At 45.3% G+C, this 27,704-nt stretch overlaps 1 protein-coding gene, 1 long non-coding RNA gene and 1 other non-coding gene across 4 annotated transcripts; 1 reads left to right on the top strand and 2 right to left on the bottom strand.

Moving 5' to 3' along the window:
* The first annotated feature begins 284 nt into the window (after nt 1-284).
* LOC131815260 (uncharacterized) lies at nt 285-8,061 on the top strand. The gene is made up of 4 exons (XR_009347636.1): nt 285-4,375; nt 4,806-4,979; nt 5,673-5,792; nt 6,710-8,061. It is a non-coding gene; the product is annotated as an uncharacterized LOC131815260 (long non-coding RNA).
* LOC131815148 (placenta-specific gene 8 protein-like) lies at nt 6,202-27,704 on the bottom strand. 2 transcript variants are annotated; one of them, XM_059146845.1, is made up of 5 exons: nt 27,550-27,704; nt 13,769-13,908; nt 12,158-12,282; nt 8,057-8,171; nt 6,202-6,410 (listed from the first exon to the last, which is right to left on the bottom strand). In XM_059146845.1, the coding sequence occupies exons 2-4, from the start codon at nt 13,878-13,880 to the stop codon at nt 8,067-8,069; spliced, it is 342 nt and encodes a 113-aa protein (XP_059002828.1). In that variant the 5' UTR covers nt 13,881-13,908; nt 27,550-27,704; the 3' UTR covers nt 6,202-6,410; nt 8,057-8,066. The 2 variants fall into 2 exon arrangements, with proteins under 2 accessions (XP_059002828.1, XP_059002890.1); XM_059146907.1 differs by lacking the exons at nt 6,202-6,410; nt 8,057-8,171 and adding an exon at nt 10,659-11,653.
* On the bottom strand, nt 19,705-19,835 carry LOC131823033 (small nucleolar RNA SNORA18). The gene has a single exon (XR_009350481.1). It is a non-coding gene; the product is annotated as a small nucleolar RNA SNORA18 (small nucleolar RNA).

The raw sequence follows: 27,704 nt of genomic DNA, 5'->3' as shown, positions 1-27,704 counted from the left end.
TAGAAGTGTCCCCTTAGTGACAACTGCAGAATTTGGGGCTCCAGAAAAGTAAGCTCCTTTCTGGGAGAAGCTATAGTAAAGCCAGGTGAGTGCTCCAAAATGGCATTCCCTCGGCCTGTACTCCCTGAGAGCACTTCTGTAGTGACTCAACATATGGTAAACCTGAAGCCTTCCCCTCTGCTAAGGTTCCAGTCCAAGTAGATTTTTTTTTTTTAACCAAAAGTCTAGGGGTGTATATCAGTCTTGTCGATTCTTCAGAAATGTATTACTACTACTACTACTACTACTACTACTACTACTGCTACTACTGTTTTGTCTAAAAAGTATAGAATCTGTCTGCTATTGGCCAGTTCTTTGAATCTCACATTTTTAAGAACTCCTGTATATATAAAATTTTGTTTTTCTTCTGTTAACCTATGTCAATTTAATTATTAGTCTAGCCAAGAAGGGAAAAGTTTCCTCTCACCCCTAAACTAATTCATTATTGTATAGTTTTCTTGATTGTGTCTCTCAGAATTTTGACTTATGTACTCTTGAAGGCTAGAAACATTTAAAAAATAGCTATCCTTTAACTGCCAGAAATTTGTATATTTTTCACTCAGTGAAAATTACAAATTTGTAGGAAACATTCTTCTTTTGTTCTGGGAGAAACAATTTTGTTTTCAGTTTTAGAAAGAAGAGGTCGTTTCTCGATTTGAACTAATCATCATGTGTTTTAAAAGCCTATCTTTAACATGCAGGTCTAGACTGATTAGAAGCACCTAATGAGGTTTTTTTATTCAATTAGCCAAGGTATAGTACATCATAATTTTTGATATAATGTTCAGTGATTCGTTAGTTGAATATATCACACAGCACTTATCATATCACATGCCCTCTTTAATGCCCATCACCCAGTTACCCCATCTCCCTATGCCCCTCTCTTTCTGCAACCCTCAGTTTGTTTCCCAGAGTCAAGACAATCAGAGAGACACAATTATATTAGAATATAATTAGAATATAAGGACTAGTGCAGAGAACAAGAGGGGTGCAGGGGAAAACTGAATAGGAAGAAATCAGAGAGGGAGACAAATCAGACGATACTCTTGACTCCAGGAAAAGAGTTTGGTTCTAAATGTAAATAACTCAGTAGTCATATTTGAACCTGAGCGAACAAAACAGGAAGTACTTCCCTTCATCAGCCATTCCTGGATTGGTATGGAACAGACTGGAAAGACTTGATATGCCCTGTATCCTGAGAGTGGGCAGACTGGGATAGCGTGGGGAAAGGGACTAAAGGATCATAAAAGGGTAATCATTTATGGGAAAGCACATGGGTTTCTTTCCTCAAATTTGAAACTAGAGATTCATCAGATTCAGGTACTCAGATAAATATCTCTCTATTTTGTGTTAATCAATAAAAACAAAACGATGAACAATGAGGTGACTATTTGGGGGCATACTAATGAAGACCAGTCTTCTGCCAGTGTCCCCCTTTGCTGTCTTCTCCTTTGATAGCCACCCTCTGCCACCACTATCTTGGGAATATCTGGACTTTGATGAAGCTGTCCAAAGGCAAATAGATCAGATTAGTATGTCATAATAATAATATTGCGTAATATCTAGAAGTTGGTTCCCTGGTGGTGGTGTGGGAGACATGGTGGACAGGGGAAGGAAGCAGATATTTTTCATAAGATGGCATGAGGCAAAGGGAGAGAGAAAGACATATTTTGGAGGTACCGAGTTGAGAGAGAAGAGCAGATGGGAAAAAAGGCTCCAAGAAAAGGATAGGGTTGCTGGGGGCCTGCTTTTTTCTCCATTAAACAGTTCCGTGTTGAGGTTATTTCTGAAGACAAGAAGTGACACTGGATGACTTAGCCTTTGGTGTCCTTGCTTATCCATAAGCTTGTCCTATGTGTTGTGTGGCCTTCAGAGCACGTGCTCCACCACTGGCTGCTTCTGGGAAACTACATGGCCGTCCACCTGCTCACGTACCAGCTCATGTGTGTATGATTATTCTGCAATGCCCTCTCTGAGTGTTGTGGTTTTGTGACAAAAGGATCAGCCTGAATTCACCTCCAGATGCAAATATTCAGTCCTCGCTCCGACATCCTATGCAATTTAATTTTCTTCTCTATCACCAACCAAAAATTCTGAAACCAATAGAGGAAATAACCCAAGGGATTACTTTGCAGGCCAAGCCCACTATGCTGCCGGGCTCCACCACTCCTGAAGACATTCTTTTTTATGACTTTTATTCCAAATGATAAACAGATTTCTGGCTACATACATGGCTCTGTTACTGTTGTCTTCTCTCCCCTCTTGGCCAATGAATAAGGCCACTTCTCAGTGGTGTTTTAGGGGTGTTGTGTTGTAAGCACTGGATTATGGAGCATAGTTCCTTTCCCCATTCACAGTATTTGTTACTAAACTCAGGTGAGCCAGGGTAGGAAGCACCAGGAATCTGTTTTCCCACCCAGACAAAGGTTACATTGGCAGAAAAAGGTAACCGACAGAATAGGAGAACATATGTGCAAATCATATCCGCTAAGAGGTCAATATCCAGAATATACAGGGAACTACAAAAACTCAACATTAAAAGAATAAGCAACATGATTTAAAAATGGACAAAGAACTTGAATACATTTCTCCAAAGAAGAGATATAAATGGCCAATAAGCCCAGGAAAAGATGTTCCACATCGCTGATCCTTACGGAAAGGCACATTGAAACTAGTGCTTCACGCCCATTAGGTTGGCTATAATCAAAGAAAGAGAAAATAGCAAGTGTTGGTGAGTATCTGAAGAAATTAAAACCCTTTGTGTTGTTGGTGGGATTGTGAAATGGTATAGTCACCATGGAAAATAAAAGGGCAGTTTCTCAAAGAATTAAGCATAGAATTACATATGATCTAGCACAGCCTCATCTGGGTACATACCCCAAAGAACTGAAAACAGGGTTTTGAAGAGATTCTTGGACACCCATGTTCGTATAAGTATTATTCAAAGTAGCTAAAATGTGGAAGCAACTCCAGTGTCCATCAACCTAAGAAAGGATAAGGAGAATGTGGTGTATGCATACAATGGAGTATCATGCAACCTTAAAAAGGAAGAAAATTCTGAATATGCACAACACGGATGAATCCTGAGGACGGGAAGTATTATGGCAACTTTCAGGGGCTGGGATGGGGAGTTAGTGTTTAATGGGCCAGAGTTTCAGTTTTACAAGATGGATGACAAGGGTGGACAGCACGAGGGCTGCACGATATAAAAGTAGCTCAAGCCCCTGAGCTGTACACTCAAAAGTGACAAATTCTATTTTATGTGTATTTTACCAAAAGAAAACACTGTGGAAAAAGAAACAGTAGGAGCAGACTTAGAACCTGCTGCTGCATGGAAATTTGGGGCAGAATGGAATTTATCTACTGCCTCTAGACGTTACACGAAAACCAGAGCCAGAACCGAGTAAAGGCAGGCTAAGGGAGCAGTTGCAAAAGGCTTTAAGATGACCTCGGCAACGACCTCCAGGCAGGAGGGTCGGAGGGGCGCTGCCCAGGAAGAGGACCTACAGCATCCTCTTCCACAGCGAGAGACCCGAAAACTCTAGAGAGGAAAGCAGCTTCTGTAGAATAAATCGTGGAGTTTGGACCTCTGGATCCAGCACAGGTGTGAATCGGAGCCTCGAGGTGAGTGGGCTCTTGTGACAAGCTTCAACTACGTTGGTGATCAAAAATGTTTCTGAGTCACCAGAGAGATGAAGCCGGTGTCACAGCAGGGACGCCGCTGTCCCCGGTAGCCTGAGCAGGGCAGGCGACCGTCACTGCGCCGCGACAACGCAAGAGTGGCTTCCCTGGGGACAGGTGGGCACAGACCCGATTACAGGCCGACAACACAACACGGAGCCGCTCCAGCAGTGGTGACTGGTTGGACTCTCAGAAGAGGGCGGCAGCAGGATTCCATGTCGGTTAGACTCTTCAGGGACGTTGCCACAGCACAGGGAAAGTGAGTTTCCATGTCTCCTTGCTTCGCCCCTGGGTGGACCTTTGCCACTGCCTCAACCGAGAGAGTTCGGCAGAAGGGATGCTCTGCGACCTCCGAAGCCAGGTCATTGAGATGCTGTGCATTTCCATGTTGCTTCCCCCGGACCATCCACAACCATCTGTGAGGCCGACCAAGCAGCTTTGTCGCTAATACGGACTGCAGTCCAAGGCCCCAGCCTGGGATGAACCACTAACCAAGGGGCAGCAGCAGGTGGCCGTGAGGGTGCCATCCCGAAGGCTCTCCTCCAGCCCGAGGTGAGCCGCCCGGTTCCACACAGCATGAACAAAGATGGGGGATTCCGCCTGAATTGTTGACCTTTGAGTAGAAGAAATGACTGTAGCCACGAAGCAGCCACAGGTAAGTCTGAAGCAGGATCCACAGATAATCTTTCCTTCCCTGGAAGGTGAGATGAATTCTCTTCTGCTGCTCTTTGCTTTGGAAATTTGTAAATCACCTACACATCTCCCTTTCTAGCCTCACCTTCCTCACAGGAGTCGCTGCTTCTTGGCTCTAGCAATTGACCTTTAGCTTGTGGTAGCATTTAAGAGGGTTTGATTTAATTAAGGCAACTAGCCTGGTACCAGGAGACCGTAGGCATTTCTCATGCCCAGAAGAGACATGATGTTGAGAGTGGGAGAATGAGTCTGAATAATAAAACATCTCAGTTAGATCAAACATTATAAGAAAACTCCTATTTGCCATGAATTTTATGTGCAAATATGCATAAAATATGTTGTGACTTTTAAGTAAGCGATCTGGAAAACATTTTTTGGTTTTTATTTAACAGCAGAATTTCACCCCCATCCTGCACCTTTGGAGGTGTGGTTCCTGGACTGGGAAGTTGAGGTAGAACCAAACTGCTCTGCACAGGAAAGGCCTGTGGACCGGCCCCATGTCCACTGCAGCGTTATTTGCATGGCTGACATGGAAACGGTCTAAGTGTCCATCGAAGGACGGATGGGTGAGGAAGATGTGGTCTATATACACAATGGAACATTCCCCAGCCATTAAAAAAGAAGGCAGTTCTGTTATTTGGGATGGGAATGGACAGACCTTGAAGGGATTAAGCTAAGTGAAAGAAGTCAGACTGTGAAAGACAAACACTGCATCGTGTTGCTTATGTGGAAATCTAAGATAGAGAAATAAACTACCTGAACTCATAGACAGTTGGATTGTTGGTTGCCAGAGGTGGGCATGGTGGGGTAGGTGAAACGGTGAAGGGAGCCGAAGGTCCAAGCTTCCAGTTATAAAATAAATATGTTATGGGGATGTAGTGTACGGCATGGTAGTATACATTGTAAAGTATTATATATCGGAAAGTTGAGAAGAGAGTAATCTTAAAACTTCTCAACATGAGAAAAAATTATAACTATGTTCAGGGATAGTTAAACTTATTGTGGTGATCATTTTCCAATATGTACATGGGTCGTATCATAATATTGTACCCCAATAACTCAATTATATCTCAATATTTGAAAATGCCACATTAACCTTGGTGCAGGGAAGGAGGGGGAGTGGAGAAAGAAAGGTATGTGGAGCTCCTGTGGCTGGCTCGCTGCCGATGGCTTTAGGGAGGATGGAAATGCCTAATGCCAGTTTCAGTTAGGAGTCTTGCTGTGTGGCTTACGACAGAAATCCTCTCCTTTGTCCATAGAATCTGTAGTAAACTCCACATCGCTCAGCCAGTATTCCTCGTCGAGTGGAGTTATTTTAGCCTTGAGCGGGGCTGTAAGGAGTGTCGAAGGTCATCCTGGCTCCCAAAAGGAGGCCCAAGGTAGGTCAAAGTACCACCCTTTTTGGGAGTGAGGGAATGCCCAGAGTGATTCCTTGCCTACCAGTGGTGGAAAAGTCTAAAATTAGAAAAGTCTTGACAACATTTAAACACTTTTTATTCTGGACATTTCCAAACATATATAAAGATAGGAAAGTGGAATCGTCTTTATGTGTCAATCATCCTTCAAAAAAAACCTTTCAAAATAATAATAAAAAAAAAGATTCTCCATGTGCCCATCATTCAGCTTTAATATTTTCACAAATTTGGGTTTGTTTTTAAAAAGTTATAGTTTTTCATAAAGCTATATCCAAAGACACTGATGAATCATTGAACACTACATCTGAAGCTGATGATGTGCTATATGTTGGCTCATGGAATTTAAGTAAAAAAAATAAAGACACAAGAAATGTTGAGGATATTAATTTTTTATTAGCAGTCATTTTAGAGAACAGCACTGGAAATGTATTTCTTTTGAAATAAACTAGAAATTAAAAGTGCCTTGAAGCCATTGGAAACCATATGATTGGTTGAATTAGTTTCTAAGATGTGGGGTGAGATAGCACTCAACAGATGCAGTATGTGATTCTAGCATTTCTTTCACCACATTGTGAATGTGACCTGTAGAAACCAGAAGGAAAAAGGAGAGAATAAATGAATGAACAAATTAGGATTTATCAGTTTCATCTGTCTTCACAGTATCTTGTTCTAAGTATCAAAACTTTCATTCCACCCATCCCCTACCACCGTGTTTTGGCCTGTTTTGAGATCTATACCAAATCATGGCCCCTGGTTCAGTATAATCCATTAGAAAGTCACCATCTCCAGGTAAGAGTCACTCAAGTCTCCTAGGTTAGGCCCTCATTATGCTTCCTTGCTTGAAAGTTGCACTGATTTATTCTCCCACAATATTTGTTAAGTGCCTGCTAGGTATCAAGCATTGTTGCTATGTGGTTGAGGGAAACAATGGAGCGCTCCGTAGATCGCCTGAGTCGACTTCTGTTGTCAAATGTCAGTGGATCATCCACCATGTCAAGGTAAGGGTCTCCAAAAGGCAGAGAACACAAACAGTCTTTTTCATGGACTGTACCAGCACTGTCACATCTTCCTTCCCTCAGGGCTACTTAGGCATCAAATTCTGAGCCAAGTTGTTAATATAGGACTTTTAACAAATGTCACTGCTTGAAAAGAGAGACAACAGCCAATTCTCTGGAGGTAGAATAAGGAGGAAAAGGAATAATAAGAAAACTCCCTATCATGACTCTGCCTGAAACTGATGCATGTTAGTCATTTCAGGAAGCCATTGAAACAATCAGAAGACAAATGCTAGGATACAAAAATGCAACATGAGACGAACCAATATGTTCGTGAAGAAGACATCATTTTGTGGGGTATGTGGCAAAGAAGTAACTAGGAAAGAGAGAGATTGGGCCAGTGACAACTTACACTCTTGAATGTTCCCCCTTGATCAAACACGCACAAAGACCTCTGGGCGGGAAAGGACTGTACAGATAATAGTCATTCCTGGGGAAAACTAAGCTTTGATTGCAAATTCCATGCGGACTGGCAATAAGAGATCAAAAGATAGGACACGTAAACTATTACGCACCTGTTTGAGAGAAATAGCTGCTCAGAAGATGAAAAATGTGACTAGGGGAGCTAGGAAGCAGGGAAATGAGCAGCTACCCAACTCTGACAACACTGCCACCGAAACATCCGTAACTTCTCATAGTGGGAAGTGGCTTTGGGAATTTTGGATAACTGGGTGAAATATCCATGCTGAATTTATAGAAACTAAAGTAGCTTCCCATAGCTTTGGAGGAGGGATTCTTATATTCTGGTGTTGCCAAGAACACAGAAGTAGGCACATCACACAGTCATACTTAGTATATCAGCTCATCGGTTAGTGTGGTAGCGGCACACCTAGGAACTAGACTTGGGGAAATGAATGGTAACACGTACACCTCAGCTACCTCCAATCATGGTCTGGTGAAGATATGCAGCGTGGCCTGGGACCTGTTCGCGGGTACGGCACACGGCAGACAACCCCACAAGCCTCGGGACTCTCTCCTCTCCTTCCAGGTTTCCCGCTCTCAACCTATGCATGCTGACTACCGCCTGCTGGTGTCGGCTGGCAATGAAAAATCCTTTGTCCTCCATTTTGTAAGCGATGTTTCGTGTATTTGTGAGAGAGGACCAAGGAAGTAAAGGGTGTTATTGAGCGTTTGTTTTGATACAACTAAATCAAAGAATTTCCAACAACTTACCAAGCACCTTTTAGAAAGCATTCATTGCTTTTCTTTTTTCAATATCTCGCTTGAGTTGACAAAGGGTGCACAGAGGAAAACATCCCAGCCATAGGAAATCACCACAAATAGATCCCTGTTAAAAAACCAACAGCGGGTCCACACATAGGCTATAAATAGAGTCACACAAGTCCTTGCATTCGTAGCTTTTCAAAAACTCTTTAAAAGGTACATTTTATGTCACTGGTTTAGCATGAGGATTTTCATTATCTCCATTTTTCTGATGACCCACATGAAGGTAAATAACTTGTTCAGATCCCATAACAAATTGGTAGCGGCACTTGGTCTTTCTTTTCTGAAGCCTGTGCCCTTAACCGTATATGACATGACTTCAGCTGACCTGCAGGGTATGACTACAGCCCTCATCCTCTACCATCAATTCTGAGATGGCTTCCCTTTAAAGCCAGTTATAAAATGCACCAATTTTTCTGTAGTTTGTGAGCAGAGCCAGATGGGGCCCCACATTGTATCCCTCTAGCCATTTTCATGGACATCTCTCAAGTTCTGCAATGGAAGAACTTTGGAGCAAAGGGTAGATACACAAATTATGGGGGAAGGAAGAAAGAAGAGGAAGAATTTGTTTGGAAAGCCGTGGGATGGGGGACTTCACAAAGATTTGAGGGCCCTCTCAATGGAAGTGTCCAACCGGGTCCTCAATGACCTTCCGGGTGACGTGCCCTTGAAGGGATCCCTATTCTGGCGCAGGAGGCCCGAGTGAACTGGGGAGTTCTAGTCTGATAACCCAGTGTTATTACTGCGTGTCTTGACAGACTGAAAGAATTTTGAATCCATTATTTGATAGCACTTATGTTCTTAAGGTTTGAGTTTAATATAATTCCCAATTTATAGTGTGAGCTCGTGTGGTGGGGTGGGGGGCAGCAGTGTGTACATAGGAGCTTCTAAACAGTGAGACTATGAGTGATTTTATTTTTCATGAAAAGAAATTTTTTCTATTGCTACAGTGCTTTGATCACCATCTTACAGTGTAAGCATTTGGGGCAAAGAGCCCACCCATGTCTATAAAAGGAGGTAACACTTCCCACAGCACAAGAGTTTGCAGGCAGTACATGAGCAACTGCACGTCAGAATAATATTCAGCTCACGGTAGGACAAACAGTGGTTGTCTCTTTTCTTCCTCCTTCTCTCCTGCACAGGTTGTGCCTGGCGAAGGGATGCTCTCCTGGCTGCGTCCACAAAAGAAGGGGTAGATAAGAGAGGTGTACTGTCGCAGCCCCACAAAGATTTGCATAGATATGAAAGGGAAACAAAGCAGAGAGCCTGAACAATATAAACCAGTCCTAGGAATTATTTTTAGGTCTGTTCAAAGGAGGAAATAGAGATACACTGTCTATAAATACTCTGCTTCATTGTATGTTGAGGAAACCTATAGCTAGAATCCTAGACCTAGAAATCACCTTGCACAACTTCCTTATGACAGATGAGAAAACTGATGCCACCATGTGATTTATCAGAGAACATGCCGAGCTGTTCCCAAAGCCTCATCTCCAGGATCCAGCTAAGGACCCCTTCCTACATACCGTGTCTGGGTCTTGGGCTGCGTTGAGAACGTTACCATCACATCACGTACGGAAGTGCACATGCGTGACACCTCGCACACGATTCAGGAAGTCCCAGTCCAGGCATGGAGTTAAGAGCCCATGTGTGTTGGGCTACGTTAGGGTTAGCATGAATGAGGGCAGCCTCGAGTGCTGCGACATCAGGGACCTGAGCGAGCACGCAGGAGAAATGAGGCCAGGGCCCTGCACACACCTCTGCCCTGAGAAATAGCTGAGCAATTCTCAGAGAAAAGAACAAAAAGAGAAGTAATTGTTTACTGAGCACGTATTACGTGCCAGGTCCTGTTTAAGCCCTTTCCGTACATTATCTCCCATGACTCTTGCTACCCCATTAAAGGGGAGGATCGGTGTGACCATTTATCAATGAGGGGGTTGAGGCTTAGGGAGACGAGCAACTTGCTCCCGGTCCAGTGGGAGCAGTGAGTGGGGCAGAGGCTACATTTCTAGGAACAGAATCCGTCGTATCACCCGTTTGTTTAAACCGTTTTCAGGGACTTCCCTGCTCACTCGGAGTAAAGCTGAGGTTCTTACAATGGTTCTCAAGGCCCTAGAGTTTCTAAATCTTGCTCGAATGTCACCTTTTTCTGTGACATCCTGCCCCAACCGTCTCACTCATTCGATTCCAGCCTCTCTGGCCCTTTCCAGTTTCTGGAACTTTCCAGATAAACTCTACTTTAAAGCCTTGGGCGATACTCTGTTTCCTGCCCAGCTCTTCCCCCGATGGGTAACTTCTTCCTCACCCTTTCACGTTTGTAAGAAAGCCTTCCCTCATCGCCCTATTTAACACTGGAACTCCCTTTCTAAAAATGTGGATGGACATTGAATTTTGTTGACTGTTTTTCCTGCATCAGTTGAAATGATGATGATGGTTTTTCTTTTTGAATCTGTAACGACAGTATTCTGATACTAAGCCGTCTTTGCATTCCTGGGATAAACCTTGCTTGGATAAAAATAAATTTTGTAATGCTGAAAAAAATAAAATAGAATTAGAATGCTTCAACATTCTTTATTCCTCTTCTTTGTTTTATTTTTTTCTGTGCCACTTATTAGCATCCTATAAGGTTTTTAATGAGTCACAGTGTAGCAATCTTCTCCCAGTAGAGCACGAGCTCTGCCGTGGACAGCCATCATAGTAATCATTGATTCAGGCGAGAAGCTTCAGTGGACATTAGTCCCAGTGACTGAAGGACTATGAGGAACAGGGTGTTCACGTCTCTCTACCAGGTCCTTACTCGTTACGAAGGGGAAAATGGCAACCTTCGGTGGAGAACTTCACCAGAAGGTGGAGAACCTTACGGCGACACTCCCTTAACTAAGTAATCAAAGGAAACAACCATAATGGGATACAGTGATGGCGTGTGCATCTTGATAGGAAGCACAGTGACTATTACATCAGTTCTGTGGAGGTTCTGTCAAAGCGTAAACCCTAAATATATCCACGAGGACATATTTGACACACCAAATTGAGGGACAGTCTACAAAATAAATGGTCTACACTTGGGGGGGAAAAAGGCAAGGAAAGACTGAGAAACTATTCCCTATTGTAGTAGACTAAAGAGGAATGACAATCGAACAGAACTTGTGGTTTCGGATTGGTTTTCTTTTCATCCACAGAATGTTGTTGGGTTAATTGGTAAAGTTTAAATAAGACCCACAAATTAGCGAATAGTACCATATCCGTGTTAAATTCCTGATTTCGATCATTGCATTATGGTTACAGAAATGAAGACCCTTGTCACTAAGAAATGCGTAGTGCCATAGAGATGCTATCGGACGTCAAGTCTGTCGTTTCCTCTCGATGTTCCCGAACAGAGACTAGACAAACAGGTGGAGGCGAGGAAATGAAAGGAGAGGCAGGGTTTCAGGATTCGGGGCGTGGGGGTGGGGGTACTCAGGAAGCCCTAGTATCGTTTCTCCTTTTTTTCCCATTTATGATTTCTGCGGCTTCTCTTCAAGTTTGAAACTATGTTAAAATAGAGGTCTGAAAAAATAAAAAGAAACAGGATGTAAGCCACATGCACTGAGGTGCCTCCAGCATCTGGAAAGGACCAGGCGTGTTCCATGCGCAGGACACATCTTCGTTGAAGGAGTGAGCACTGGCTTATGAGACAGACGTGCTGGCTTGCGAGGGATCTACCGCAGGCGCGTTTCCCCCCCACCCCCGGCTTCCTAACACACCGTCATCCAGCCTACAGATCTGCGGGGTCCTGGGTCTGACGGAGAAAAGGGGAGAGGGTGAGAGCTCTCCGTCCCTCACCTGCGGCCACTGTCTCAGGGACGCATCTACGGGAACGCAAGATTTTATTACAAACATGTTCCCTGGTATGAACAGCGGCGCGGTCCCTGTCCATCATTTAAAAAATTTAGGATGGGAGTGGAGCGAAGATTAGGGTCAAGCCCAGGAGGCGAGGAGGGCAGTCGCAGCTGCGGTCCGCCCGCAGGGAGCCCTCGGGTGTGGCTCGTGCAGCGGGGCACGGGGACTCACCGGGATGCCGTAGCGCGTCCTGTACAAGGTCCTCATAGCCACGCTGGCCCCGCACAGGCAGCACTCGTCCATGTCGGAGGCGATCTGACACGAGAGGCACAGGGGGCAGAAAGTGCCGCAGAGGCCTGCGTGCAAGGGGAAGCCACAAAGAGGAGTTAGTGAGAGTCGTCTCGCTGGCAACGAAATCACGTTTTTCCGAAAGATGCTGGCTCCGGAGACGGCTCTAATGGGCCCCGGAGAAAGCAGCGTTTGTCGTCTGGCTTTTTCTGCCTGGCTTCTGGGGCCCTCCGTCCAGCAACTGGGGGTGACTCGTGAGTCACTGCACCGGGTCTGATTTAACTGCAGAAGCTCCTTCGCATGATCCTTCTGCCCTGCCCTGTGACATAGGGTCCCGCCTGGGGAGGAAATCTGTGGCGTCAGGATGTCTGAGAAGCCCTCTAAAGCCATGGGGGGTGTGTTGAGTGTCAAAACACCGAGTGAACAAATCATTAGGGACAATGAGCCAAAACAGATTCTAGAAGGTCATTCGGGCAAAAGGACCCCATCACTGTTAGGAGGACGGACACGCCCAGAACGGACGGGATTTTGCTCTCGGGCCGTTTACAGACTTGAGTGCGGCTCCGCTTTAGAGACGCCCTGCAAGGCCCAGAAAGGGCTCGAGAAAGTGACAACAAACAGGAAACTGTTCTCAGATATGCTTTGAGTGAAAGTCTATTTTGAAAAGTGCCGGGGTGGAGTTGTGGTGTGCGGTACCCTAGATGCGATGAGAGAGTCAGCAGTTCTTTGATGACTGTTTTTAAGCAAAAAACCAAAGATCTGGGAACTTCCATCACCCCCGGAAAAAGGAGGCTGTTCCTCACGCCTGAGGTCAGGAGGAGCCCCACAGAGAACGTCTGCAACCCGATGGCTCCGGAAAAAGTCTTCTCACTCCAAAGTGTGCTTTGTGGTGGGAAAGAAGTAGAAGTCGGGAAAGCTAAAAGCCTGTGGTGCTTTCTGAAGTGAGGCAGTGACAGGAGTCGGCCTTGAGAGCCAGAGCGCACGGAGCAGCGAGAGGGAAGCAGAAGACGGAGCAACGCGTCCAGAGGGCGGTGAGCCCAAGAGCTGAAAAATGGCAGACGGCGAAGGATCTCAACAAGGGTCACCGACTCAAGGTCATGCAGGTAAAGTGAGTGGAATAGACTGGAAAAACCCCACAAAATAGCCAATAGCAGGCATGAGCAAATACGGCCAACTAGAGAGTGAGACTCTCTTTTAATGGGATTGGCTCATGTTAAGAAGCAGCTGAACTCTGCCCTGTGTGATGAAGGCTCATCTTGCCAAATTTTCCAATTTTTGAGAGAAGTTGGAAATCTAGATTGGAAAGCCAGATCTTTCTGTATGCGTGAAATCTGATTTTGAGGTGTTTCCTGGTATTTTAAAATTACCACATGAAGCAAGTTCATCATGTACAGGACAAACAAAACACATCTGGTGGCTAAACCCACCCATGGGCTTGCAACTTGTGACTCTGAGTTGGCCACAGAGTGGGAGCTCGGTGACAGGAGAAGCAGACAAGTTTTATTAGGTCAGGAGCCTGCGTTCTGGGAGCCGGGGAGGAGAGTGATTACTTACAAATCCCCAGGTCGTCGCAGCAGTCAAATACGCCGGTCTGCCAGTCACTGTTCATCACCCCCCCCGCGCCGTATCCCGCGCCGTATCCCGGCTGCGAAACAACTGGATTCATTTCTACGGCGAGTTCCAGAGGGCACTGCCTGTGAAAACAAACCAGCGCCGTGTGAGACACCCACCTGCTCTGGGAGGGTATCGTGAAGCCGGCTGAGCAGACCTCTCAAACCACCTCTCCTGATCACGGTGGCCGCCCTCCACTCACTCAGCAAGACGTTTCTAGACTATCGTCTGTGCTCGGTAATGAGAGACGTCAGGGACACGGGGTGGGGGTTCCTTCCACAGGTTTTCTGGGGGTTTATTGCCCCTTCCTCTGATCCTTTTTATCAGCAGGATGATTTTTTTCCTTCTATTTCAAGACAACCTTCCTAAACAAAGTCTCTCTTGCACATGCAGTGTTCTATTTAACAGCGATTGTAATAACTTTTACGACGCTATTGCACAGGCATCACCTCAATTGTCCCTCAATCGAGCCTTGTGAGACAGAGTTCTTTACTTGTGCAAGAAAGTTCTCGTCACACCGATGCTTCTAGATAACACCAGTCCTCATTGCATAATTGCTAGTCATATCCTGGTAGCTGGAGTTTTAACAGATGTCCCTGGTTACTTAAAAAAAAGTCAAAAGTCAAAAAAAACCCAAAACCAATTAACTTCTTTTTGTGAAATCATCAGGCCAGAATCTGGGGGTGGGGGGGCGGGGGCTGGACTTCAAGCTTCCACAGAAAAATCCAGTAGTGGCAAAACCACTAAAAACAGTGTCCCTTGAACAAAGTGGTGCCTACATGCATCTCAGACTTCATCCAGCGATCAAGCGAAGTCTCCTGGGCTCTACCCAGTCGGGACTCCTAGGGGAGAGGATGCATCTGGCCTCACAACGGCTAATGTAAAACTTTCTTCTTCACTACTTCACATCTGACCCTGCGCCATGCTCTGCGGTCCTCACCCTGGCTCGCCTCTCACACTCCCCTTAGCCAGGTGCAAGGACATCCAGCCCCATTACCCATCCCCTCTCTTCCCTGTCGCCGGGAAGGCCCAATCAAAGGTGTTCCCAGAGCACTTCTCAGTCTGGACTGTGCACGGTTGAAAACACAGTTACTTGATTCCGACTCAGTAGCTGGGGTGGACCCTCGGTAAGTAAAATTCTTGTGATGCAGACGGTTCTGCGAACTCTGAGTACAGGTCATTTCAGTCTCGCTCAGCCCTTCCTGGCTGGTCTTCTTAGCTCTTCCCTGCCCTGCTCTTTCTCCGGATGGATTTTGTCTCCACTGAGATCGTGGCTGTGATCACTTGATTCCCCACCAGATGAGTCCTCACAAAAGGGGTGGAGGTGTTCTGGAACAATAAGAGCAGGGCACTCCGACCACCCTCGAAGGCTGCCTCTAGCATTTATCATCAAGCATCTGCTTTACCACACGGAGGGAAAACCAGCCGACCGAGAAGGCTCTGTGATTACTGTCACCTCGCTCCAGGAACTACGGTTGAAACTCTACAGCTGGGTAAACATTTCGTTGGAGTCCAAAGGTCCTTCTCTCTGATGATTTAGGAGGACTGCGATAGCTTTCTTACTCTCATGTAATCATAGTGGGCACATGATGTGAATTCGATCTACTATCTGCGGAATAGTTACAGAAGTTGAATAAATTGCACAGGTAATATGTTGTTCAACACTGAGTGTTAGAGATACACCTTTGGCCTCAAGGATGAATGACCCAATACCTTCAAAATACTTACTGGGAAAAGCATAACACAAAAGGTACACATAGCTGTTGCTGCTGCGGGTGTATCATTCAAGAAAAAAATATGCCAGTAAGGCTGTATTCTTAGTAGAAAATTACTTCTTGCAAGAATCAATGCTTGGGATGAAAAGAGTCACATAACCGAACCAATCAGTCTAGCCAACGTATCGAAATGGAAAACTATGTGAAAGTTCAAGACCCAATCCTAACAACTGTTCCCGGGCAGAGACTTGATCTCAACAATTCTTCCAGCGCTTCCTTGCCCTTTGTGCAGCCTGGGAACGTCTACTTGCTGTGGTCAGTGGTTTACAGTTGGCTGTGTTTGGTGTAAAAACAAAATGCCAGGGATCAGGGCCTCACTGGGTGGCTCAGTGGGTTGGGCCTTTACCTTCAGCTCAGGTCATGATCCCGGGGTCCTGGGATCGAGCCCACATCAGGCTCTCTGCTCAGCGGGGAGCCTGCTTCCTCCTGCTCTCTCTGCCTGCCTCTCTGCCTACTTGGGATCTCTGTCTGTCAAATAAATAAATAAAATCTTAAAAAACAAAAACAGAAAAACCGGCTGGAAAATCAGTTCTGATAGGGATCCTAAAACAGGCATCTGTTGTGATTGTCCCATCTGCAAATCACATCTACCCTAGATTGTACTGTGTGTGTTAATTCGATTAACTAAATTCCTAATCTAACGCAGGGACTCCTGCCGCTTGTTCTGCAAACTCTGAATTCCCTTCCTTGAAGTAAGGTGTTTAGAAGTACATTTTAAGGGGCGCCTGGGTGGTGCAGTGATTTGGGCTTCTGCCTTCAGCTTGGGTCATGGCCTCAGGTTCTGGGATCAAGCCCGACACTGGGCTCTCTGCTCAGTGGGGAGCCTGCTTCCTCCTCTCTCTCTGCCTGCCTCTCTGCCTACTTGTGATTGCTATCTGTCAAATAAATAAAACCTTAAAAAAAAAGAAGCACATTTTAAAAACACTCTGTACTGTATGCACGTGTTGTAGAGCTATTTGTACATTTTGTGCTTCTCTATGTGGCTGGATGTACACTAAGCAGCGGTGGTTCTTACGTTACACCATGCACAGGACTCACTTAGGATCCTTTAGCGTGTGGAACCTAATTCAATGGGTCCAGAATGGGACCTGAGGCTTGTCTTTGCTTTTAAAAGATTTTATTTATTTATTTGGCAGACAGAGATCACAAGTAGGCAGAGAGGCAGGCAGAGAAAGAGGGGGAAGCAGGCTCCCCGCTGAGCAGAGAGCCCGATGTAGGGCTTGATCCCAGAACCTTGAGAACATGACCTGGGCCGAAAACAGAGGCTTTGACCCACTGAGCCACCTAGGTGCCCCCTGAGCCTTGCTTTTTAACAAACTCTGGGCGTGTGCCAGTTCTGCTGGTATCTGGCCCGCACTTTGACTCCTCAGGGTCTAGACTGTGATTAGAAACTGGGTTCCAATCTATTTTCCACCCGCTGTGTTCTTGGACAAATAACCTAACTTCTCTGTGCCTCAGTTTTGACAACTTTAAAATGAGTGCAGTAGCATTCTTCTCATGGTTTGTTGTGTTACTGTGATGAGAGTAGGTCGGCAGACCATGTCTGCTCAACACTGTTTCTTGTATGTCGGTGAGCTGACATAGGCACCCCGTGTCTATTTGAGACTAAAGGTCGTTAAGTAGCGGGTCCTGTGACTGTTTCATAGTGCGGGGCCATGCCTGGAATCACAGCTCCCGAAAGCTAACATAGCGGGGCTGCGGTGTGCAATGGGTGTGGATCTGAAACCTTGGACTGACGCCATTGCTTTGATCTGGCAAGACCCAGGAAGATCCCATTACGTGAAGACAGTTTGAAAACTGTCAGTCTGGAGCTCAGTCATGAAGCACCTGCCTTCAGTTCGGGTCATGACCTCAGGGTCCTGGGATCGATCCCTGCATCCGGCTCCCTGCTCAGCGGGAAGCCTGCTTCTTCCTCTCCCACTCCCCCTGCTTGTGTTTCCTCCCTTGCTGTGTCTCTTTCTGTCAAATAAATAAATAAAATATTTAAAAGAAAAAAGAAAACTGCCAATCACCATATATGTGGAAGAGAGAGTCTACAGAGTGTCTAAGTGCCAGGACAGCAGGTGGAAAGCCTGAGTGTGATCTGTTGCCGACGTGACAGTGGCCGGGAGCACTCTACTTTCTAAACGTGCTCCCGTCTGCACTCTGGTTAATGTCCATCCCGTTCGTACTCCCAGCAGACTGCAGCATGCGGGGAAGGGGGCTGATAAGACGCTTCCTATTGCACACATGGAAACTGAGGCAGAGTGATACGCCAGGGCCAAGGGAAAGTCACGGTCGCCAGTCCAACACCTTAATTTATAATAAGGACATGAGGACGAAGACTGAGTGTTGGCCGGCACCCTCTTCCCGGTCTCGTCGGGCGGGGGGAAATTATATATATATATATCACATTATAAAACCCGAAGATAAAAAAGTGGACCAGGCGGCATGATCCAGTGGTTTCCATTGTGGACACTGGCCACAGACTCCCAGCCTTCCAGTCACTAGCTAATGAACGACCCTGTGACTCTGTCCTCACCTGTGAAGTGGGGATGTGCGCAATGGTAGCTTATGAAGCCGTCAGGGTCACTGAACAATATTTGAGTGATTTGAGTGATTAGAGGGATGTCTGGCATGGGGTAAATTCTTCATGAGCAGCAGTTACAAAAAGGCCCTTGAGGGAAATTGGTAAAATCCATGGCCTTCCCTCACACGCTCCATACACTGTGGAGCACAGGCACGTCTTCCACAAAGCCGCAGAGGAAGGGGAGAGAAACAGAAAGTAAGTCACATGTCCAGGGAGACAGAGTGGCAGGGCTGGGATTTGAATTCAGTTTTGGGGACTCCAAGGCTCTTAAGCTTGTTTCCACAGAGTCTGTCCACCTGGATTATGAATCTCGGCCAGCTAGAGCGAGCAGACCCGCTCGGGAAGGAAAGTGAGCACTTCGTAGGGTGTGCCAAAGGTTGACAGTTTGAGACTGACTTCGCTTTCTTAAGTCTGCCTGTCAGTCGGCATGTATGTGCTTGTGTGTGTTTATCTAGGTAAGTATTTTTAGGGTCTTGAACCCAGACGCTCAGAAACTTCCTCTAGAGTTCCACCATGTGTGTTCAGGTAACTGGTTCACAACCAGGATTGCTTTGCACCCCGCCCCCAGGGGACATTTGGCAATGCTTTGAGCTATTTTTGGTTGTCCCCACTGGGGGTGAGGTGCCATGGTCATTCTCGTGGGTGGAGGCCAGAGATGCTGCTAGACACTCTGCAAAGCACAGGACAGCCCCCACAACAACTAACGTTCTGTCTCCAAATGTCAACAACAGTGCTGCAATGAGAAAACGTGGTTCAAAAACATCAAGGGCACCAGGAAGCCTGAGCTTCTGGAAGGTTCTAACGGCGTCTGATTCAGTTTCCCAGGGATGTAGAAACGGGGTCCACAGCAGCCAGACAGGCCGTCCTTGTGAGGAATGGGACCTAACACATTGTTTCCTAGTCACACATGTTTCAAAGGCTAGAACCCGGTGATCGTTGCATGTCCCGGTTTCCCCGTGGATTTGTTCACACCCTGTTCTGAAATCCATCTCCTGTGTGGCAGGTCCTGCTTGTCTCTCCCATCCTGCCCACCTGTCTCTTTTTCTTCTGCTTCTTGTTCCTATGTGGACAGCAGAGCTCTCCAGTTCTACTTTTTTTTCCCTCTTTCAATAAACTTCTTTTTTTTTAATTTAAAGTCAATAAATATTTATTTAAGAAATTTTACACGTGATTCCTTCCATGCCAATCACTGTAGTTCTTCCAAAATCAGAATCATAATCTTCAAAATAGCCCTTTTAAAAAGAACTTTTGTTCAATATGGTAGAATTCTTTCCTTCAGTGGGATGTCTTCGATCTCCATTTGAATATGGACATAGTTCAAAAATTCCCTACCTGTAATCTTTGGGATCCAACTTCTTTACTTTAGGGCAATGTTTAGGGTCAGAGTAGGGGGATCTGCCTGGTTCTCAGACACCCTCTAAACACGAATGCATTCAAATCCTGCTTACCCCTAAACTATCACATCCTAGACTTGTACAGATTGTTGGGATACCCCAATACCCAAGATCTAAAAATGTGACTATGAGGTCCTTCACATGGTTTTAGCAGGTCCTTCCCACAGATTTAACACAAAGTTCTGTGAATAAAAGAAACCACGCATATACTCCAGAAGGTGTTTCCAATCATACGGGTCTACAGAAGGAGCACCATCGGGATAGACCTCAACTCTTTTGGCACACCTCCCACCGAAGTCCAGTAAACATTTAGTGAAGTGCAGAACTCATCAGCATGATCGGTGAATTTAACGTGAACTGTTCTGTCCTTGTGACCACAGCCTGACTCAAGAAGGACATGAGTAGCACCACAGAAGCTCTCCTCACTGTCTTAGGAAGTCCCTCTGCCTCTGCTGTGTTTGAGCCTTACGTCTGTTCAATTATGCGCACTCTGTGTTCTTCTGTGTCTGGTTTCTTTTGTCCAAAGTTAGGACTGTGAGATGCAACCATGGAGCACACAGCAATACTTCATTTATTCTCATTAACATATAATAAATCATCACACACATGAAGTACAACTTATTTACCCATGCTGCCATTGTACGGTTTCCAGTCTGGACCATTAGGAATGGTCACCTCATGCTATGGACATTCTTGCACGTATCTTTAGGTGGACGAGGCACGTGTTCCTGCTGTGTCTGCCAGGAGTAGACCTGCTGGGTCCTAGGGTTGGCAGATAGTGCCAGACATTATTGTCTAGTGGTGGTGCCAGTGTACACTCCCATCAGTAGTGGATGAGAGTTCCATTTGCTCCATGTCCTTGCCTCACGTCCTTGTCAATACCTGGTGATGCCACCATTTTTCTTTTGACCCAGAGGGTGCTACAAGAATCTGGGAAATGGAAGCCTATGCTTGAGACTGAGAAAAACAGAAATTATGGTTAAATGATTAAATAGAATTTAGGGTAAAAAAATAAAGGAGATTTAAATTGGAATAAGTAAGTCCCAAGTGATATCTGAGACATACTTATATTAGAACACTTTCCATTCTTTAGTTGTAATTCAAATTTAACTGGGCATTCTCTATTTACCTGGAAGGTTCTAGAAATAACTTTGGAATCAGAGAGTATCATGTTGGGTGGAGCACTTTCTGCCTCCCAGCTTACAGGAATGGGACTGGTGTGGGGGAGGCCAAAACTATGGAGCTTTCCTAGGCCGTGCAGGAAGCTGTCTCCCACCCCTCAGGGAGTGAACAGAGGCCAAAAGACACTGATGGAGGCCACGATTTATGATTTCTGTCTAAATTCTTAGAAGAGCATTTCCTCTGGGAATGCAGTTGTTTATTCATGGATCAAGGAAGGAAACTCAAATTTCTCGAACACTTTCTACTGCCAGTTTCCACGTTAAGCAATCTCAGGCATGTGGTGGGATTCTAGCCTCATAACAACCTTTTCTCCTAATTTGAAATCAAATAGCTAGAGCAGTGTAGCCAGGTTCCCAGGCAGGTGAGCTGAAGCCAAAGTCCATATTCTTCCATTCTACCAAGTCCTACCTTCCAAGTCCTATCCTTGGAGGAGTCCCACTGATGCGCCTGGGGCCTGCATGGGCTCCATTCTCTCGGCCAGGCTCAGCTGTGCCAACCAATCTACCAAGCTCTTGAATGTCAGCCCTTGGGCCTCCCCAGACTCCTTATTCCCCTACTTCCTTCCCTCCTGTGTCCTCGGCCCACCTCTTTCCGGCTTTCAGTTTTCCACCAGAGCACCCCACGGGCTATATGCCACCCATTTCTGGAAAAGTAGAGAGAATAAAGCCAACTGGGCAGACCTTGCTTCGAGTCACTTGGAGCTTCTCCATCACCCAAGCGTCCCCAGCCCATGTTTCAGTGCTGGGTCTGCGTCTGCTTCTGGGGCTATTTGTCCCACTGCCCTGCCTCTCAAGCTGAATTCTGCGTTCTCTGCATCACATAGGGACGCTCTCGGTGTACCTGTTGTATACAGACCAGAAAGCTCCGTTCCAAGAGAGGCTTCTTTGGCATAAGAATTATTTTTGAGTCCATTATTTTGAGAAGCAGCACACACAGGAGAAGCTCTGAAAACAGAGTCAAAGTTACCCTTTAATGGAAAATTTCCATTCATAAGTGTTCCATTCTCCTATCAGGAAGACAGGAAGGACTCTATACCACGGGAGACGCTAATCAGTGTAAAACTCACGGACTTAAACCTGCAGATCGTAACCTTATTCCCTGCTCTCCTCCCCAGTCATGGCTCCCACCACACATTCTCTCCAGTGCCTTTAGCTGAAGCTGGCGTTGAAGCCCGAATTCTCAGCCACCTTTGAAAGTTTCTCTTCTTCCTGCATATCTCCCATGTGTATGAGATACATGTGTAATCAGCTTCTGTTTTTCTCTTCTTAATCTGTCTTTTCTCTCAGGGGCCCTAGGTGAGAACTTGAAAGTGTAGAGGGTGAATTATTTTTTTCTCTCCTCCAAGTCATTTCTGAAAATTTAGCCCAACCATGAAAATTCTCAGTTATAAGGAAATTTAAAAATGATTATGCATAGTTGAAAGCATGACATTTCTTCATTTAAACTAAATAATACCTGAAAACAAAAAGCCTCTGGTCACTGTCCAGAGTGATGCAGTAGTAGGAGGGGGGCGTTCTGCCCAACTTAGTGACGCCCTCATGTGGGGCTGAGCTGAGCCCACGCATCCCTTTTCTCCACAGAAAAGTCTTTATAGAAAATCTTTACAGACTTAGATTGGAAAGGAGGTTCCTCACTTTCCGGTATCTGGCTTCTAAGCTTCCCTTCCTCCCCAGACACACTCGGATCCTGCTCTTCCCCCCCAAATCTCCCTCTTTGAGCTTCTCCAGCACCCGGAAGCGCCACAGCATGCCTGCTGCTGGTCCCGGCTCTGATCTGCATTGGAGCCAGTTTTCCGGGTCACCTACAGAGCCCTGCTTGCCCGTATCCCAATAGGTTCCTGACGAATGTGCCACCGATCACATAATTTTGTGAAATTTTAGCAAAACAATGAAAACTGTGTTATATGTAAATTTAAAATCAATTGTGTGTAACTGAAGTTATGGCATTTCCTAATTGAGGCTAAATAATTTCTATAACCAAAAAGCTGCCCCAAAACATTTCCCCTTTTGTTAAAAATGATGCTCGTGCTTGGTCACCCCTAAATCAGAGCTCTCTCCGGAGTATTTGCGTATTTGATGTTCTCAACCGGGAATTTTGCAGACACCAGAGAGTCCTTTATCCTATTTTCATCAAAGAAGTAAAGGTTTTGCTCACGGAAACATTTAACGGGGCGAGGGCCGGGAACACAGGACACATCGGATCCTCGCAGGTCCGTCGTCCCCTCTCCTCACTCGTCTCTCGGGTGATATAATGAATTCAGCTTCTGCTCCACTTCTGCCTTAAAATTTGTTTATCTGCTGCCCGGCATACACGGCTCTCGGGGAAGAACGCCTGTTCACTTCTGAATCATCTCAGGATCCCCCAGAAGAGGACCCACCTTATTTTTTTCAGTCCTTTGATCACCTTTTCCATCCCGTATCAAGTCAGGCCGCAGTGCTCACCAGTCTGCAGGAATTCCCTCCATCCTGTTCCTGCCCGGAGCTCCTGCCCCTTGTTTTCCTGCTTACCTGTTAACATCTCATCTCAAATGCCACCTCCTCTGTGAAGCCATGTTGGATTTGCTTGTCTTCTTGCTCAACTTCTTCAACACTCTCATGATGTGGTGGAGAGCCTCCTGGATGTGGGGGTCAGCACACTGGACACTAACTACACTAGGTACTTGGCTATCTTTGTGCCCCTTTTGTCTAAATGCCAATAACAGTATCTCCACTTCCTTTTCCCAAGGTCATCAGGAAAGCCCTTGCTACACTAATTTCAGAGATGTGCAAACTGAGCCCTTAGATTTCTATTTTGTTTTCTTTTTGCAGGTTTTTCTGAGGGTGAAAGTGGGTTTAGTTGTCTGGGTCCCCCTAAAACCGTGACTTGCACATAGCCTAGAAAATGCTAATTATTGGGGTTTAGGATAAACTACCCTAAACTACGGAGGCTTGGCACATTGAATATTATTAAGCTGAATCCTCTGTTTAATCCCCTATTCCTGCCAATAATAAATTATTTGCCCCAACAGTGTCAATGCTGAGAAACTCTGATTCATACTTTCATCTTATTGTTAAGATTTGAGCAGCTTACAAACCTCCATATAAAACAAGATACAAAATGAAAAATGAAGAAATTGGTCACAGGGAAAGTAAAGTCTGGGGCAAAAGTAGCACAAGCTTTAGGCTTCCTCTACGGTGCTGGACATGGGCTGTCTATGAGGTTTTGGGCTTCCTGCCAGGCAAAGCAAAGAGGGAACACAAACATTTGGGAAACTGACCAAGTGTATAAAATAAAAACAGATTGAGACCTAGAGAAATTTCTCATCAAAGTCCTCAAAAGGGAGATGATATATAGTATATGACATGGGATGGTCAAAGCCTTTATCTCCACAATAAACAGAACCATGACTTCCAAGAATTTATTTCCTACTATACTGTTAAAGTGCAATGGGGGAGTAGAATCCCTCAGAGGGATCGATGAACAGCTAAAATGATCCCAGCCAACTGCTTATCTCTCTAATCATCGGGATGATTCAAGATTAAAATTCAGATTTAAAATGTAGATTGTTGGGGTGCCTGGTGGCTCGCTGGGTTAAAGCCTCTGCCTTCGGCTCAGGTCATGGTCCCAGGGTCCTGGGATCGAGCCCCACATCGGGCTCTCTGCTCCGTGGGGAGCCTGCTTCCCACCCCCCACCTGCCTCTTCACCTACTTGCTATCTCTCTTTCTCTGTCAAATAAGTAAATAAAATCTTTTTTAAAAAATAAAATAAAATGTAGATTGTTCAGAGAGACACATGGGTATATATTCTTGGACAACCCTCCATGAGTAGTATTTCCACTAGCCAGGGCATAATAAAAAATGGGTAGCAATGGGCTGAATTAGAAGTCTTTGGTGAGAACCCAAGGTCAGAATCCCACGACGGCTGCTTATTACGTGTAGGAACAGGTATGTAGAAGGAAAGGCATATAAGCCAAATGTATGGTTATAAAAATCAAATGATGCCGTCAGGCCACCCACCTGAATGGAAGGCACCTTAGCGCAGCATGGGGGTGAGCTAACGGCCAGTCTAACTCAACATGGAGAGAAGCTAAACACATATTTGTGAGAAAACCTCTGTTTTCCCCAGAAACCAGTTCTGGCCCTGCTTTAGCAAGTGACTAGAAGGGAAACCGAGAAAGGAAAATGGCCAGTACAGGATACACCTGACATTTCAGTGATGATTCAAAAGATGCAGATAGTGTTTTGTTAAGAGGTACGCCTTCTGCATGTACTAATGAGTTGCATGTGACCATTGGAATGATCAAAGTCCCAAAGACGTGCACCATAGAACCTGGAAAATGCTTATATCTGCAGTGGGTATCAGCAAAACCCACCCACTGCGACAATAAAAAAGGACAGTAAAATACCCTGGGAGTCCAGTTTTAAGTAAGGAACTTCCTGGTCAGTGTTGTAGACATCAAAGAATGCAACACGGGGTTGCAGACAGACAGCGTGAGGGGTTGGCCTTGCAGATGTGGCACTTGCCCCACTCTGATTCTGACCCCCTGGTCTGGGCGAGCTGGTTAGTGGCCTTGGGGCAGGTATGTTTAATGCTTCCCAGGTGAATCCAAAGTGTGGTGAGGCTTGAAAAATCACTGTATTAAAGAAAGTCTGGCCAAAATGATGATTTGAGAACTGAAGTAGCAGAGTTAACTCTTTTACACAAAAATAAAACACACATCCCCCAGTTCAAATTTCTCCTGACACTTAAAGTTTTACTGCAAAAACGTGCAGTTATAAAAGTTTAGCCAAAATAATATGTTCAGTGAAGATACTCTAAAAGCCACAAAATAACAAAAGAAAAAAATCTCTCATAAATTCACCATACAAAGTTAACCTCATTGAAATTTGTTGTGTATGTCCTTAGGTTTAGTCCATAAGAAAATAATTCGTGCAAAGGACCACGTTTTAGTGAAGAGTCTCTGAAACATGACAATAAAGCCATTTCCCCTACCAGGTAGAGACGGCTGCTCCCTTGCTCTTGTGATTTGTCTGTCTGGGAAGTGACAGCCAGTCATTGGCTCCAACTCAGAACTGTCATCTGATTAGTTAGGACCCCTACTAAGATGTTCAAGTTGGTGTAAAAGAGCAGAGAATGTCTTTCTTTCTAAGAAGGAGCGTTTTGGTTTTTTTTTTTTTTTGAAATTTTATTTACTTATTTGACAGAGAGAGAGAGACAGAGAGAGAGGGAACACAATCAGGGAGAGAGGGAGAAGCAGGCTTCCTGCAGAGCAGAGAGCCCGATGTGGGGCTTGATCCAAGGACCCTGGGACCATGATCTGAGACAAAGGCAGATGCTTAACCCACTGAGTCACCCAGGCGCCCCAATGGTAGATTCTTAAAATGGAAAATGCTTAGTCAAAAAGATATATCATAAAGCTTTATAAGGATATTGTCAACTCACTTTGTAGTTAGTATCAATTTACTGAACTATTTAAGGCTGACCATTCACCATGCCCTATTTATTTTTGCATACTTTTTAAACTTTGTTAATTTTATGGTTCAGAATTATTTGGAGTCATTTTCATTTTCATTTTTTTTTTTTTAAAGATTTTACTTTTCTATTTGATGGACAGAGATCACAAGTAGGCAGAGAGGCAGGCTGAGACAGAGGGGGAAGCAGGCTCCCCGCTGAGCAGAGAGCCCAACGTGGGGCTCGATCCCAGGACCCTGAGATCATGACCTGAGCCCCAGGCAGAGGTTTTAACCCACTGAGCTACCCAGGTGCCCCTAAGAAAGAGTTTAATTATTGCTGATGATAACAATGTTACACATCGGGAAAGGTAACAAGTGGCCGGAGCATCACGATTTCAAATAATTTGTTTTTGTTATATGAAAACAGAGGCAGTTAGACTTAATTCTGACAATAATAATAAACCTCAAAATGAAAGCAGAAATTGCGCCTCCTTACTATTAAAACGAATTCCAATAGCAATTCCCAAAACCAATTAAAAGATAAGAAACTTGGGCGCCTGGGTGGCTCAGTGGGTTAAGCCGCTGCCTTCAGCTCAGGTCATGATCTCAGGGTCCTGGGATCGAGTTCCGCATCCGGCTCTCTGCTCAGCAGGGAGCCTGCTTCCCTTTCTCTCTGCCTGCCTCTCTGCCTACTTGTGATTTCTCTCTGTCAAATAAATAAATAAAATCTTAAAAAAAAAAATTAAAAAAAAAGATAAGAAACTTTCTAGAAGCAATTTAAAATATTGTTTAAACACACCAGTCTTAATGGTAATACAATGATTTCTTCTGTAATGATTAAGAACATTTTTTTCCTCTTAAAATTGTATCTCCAGTAGCACATTTTAAATTAACAGTCTATGGGCGCCTGGGTGGCTCAGTGGGTTAAGCCGCTGCCTTCGGCTCGGGTTATGATCCCAGGGTCCTGGGATCGAGCCCCGCATCGGGCTCTCTGCTCAGCAGGGAGCCTGCTTCCCTCTCTCTCTCTGCCTGCCTCTCCATCTACTTGTGATTTCTCTCTGTCAAATAAATAAATAAAATCTTTAAAAAAAAAAAAAAATTAACAGTCTATGATACACCGAGGCTCTTTACAATCACTGCTGCCAAATTTAATTCAAAAGACAACTGCGTGCTGCAGACATATAGGTAGTTTTTAATTCGAGGAGACCAATGAAGAACACCTACTATTCAATTCTGCCCTGACTTGTGTTAATTACACGGTAAGGTTTTCAGGGTTCTATGGTTTATGTCTTTAATAGTTTGTTTTGCTTTTGAAAGAAAGAGAAAAGGTCACACAACGGAAAGGGTTATTTTGTATCGCAGAACACTCACCGCACACTGGTTGCGGAGAAGGCGGCAGCCCGGGGTTGACAGGAGAAGGCTCAGGACGGCAACTGCTCCGCGGGCGGCCTTGGGCTCCAGTCCTCCAGTCGGCCAGGGTGGGGTTGGGGGTGGGGTAAGTCAGGGCGTGGGGCTGGATCCAAACG

Source organism: Mustela lutreola, chromosome 1 (assembly GCF_030435805.1).
Source record: "Mustela lutreola isolate mMusLut2 chromosome 1, mMusLut2.pri, whole genome shotgun sequence".
NCBI classification, from domain to species: domain Eukaryota; kingdom Metazoa; phylum Chordata; class Mammalia; order Carnivora; family Mustelidae; genus Mustela; species Mustela lutreola.
This window is presented reverse-complemented; position numbering and strand designations above follow the sequence as displayed.

What these genes read in the sequence shown, in the direction of transcription:
- LOC131815148 (XM_059146845.1), bottom strand. Translation starts at nt 13,880, where the DNA reads ATGAATCCAGTTGTTTCGCAGCCGGGATACGGCGCGGGATACGGCGCG. An exon ending in CTGCGACGACCTGGGGATTT is followed by an intron (nt 12,283 to 13,768) that starts GTAAGTAATCAC and finishes CCTTGCACGCAG; the next exon opens with GCCTCTGCGGCACTTTCTGC. An exon ending in GGACGCGCTACGGCATCCCG is followed by an intron (nt 8,172 to 12,157) that starts GTGAGTCCCCGT and finishes GTTTTTTAACAG; the next exon opens with GGATCTATTTGTGGTGATTT.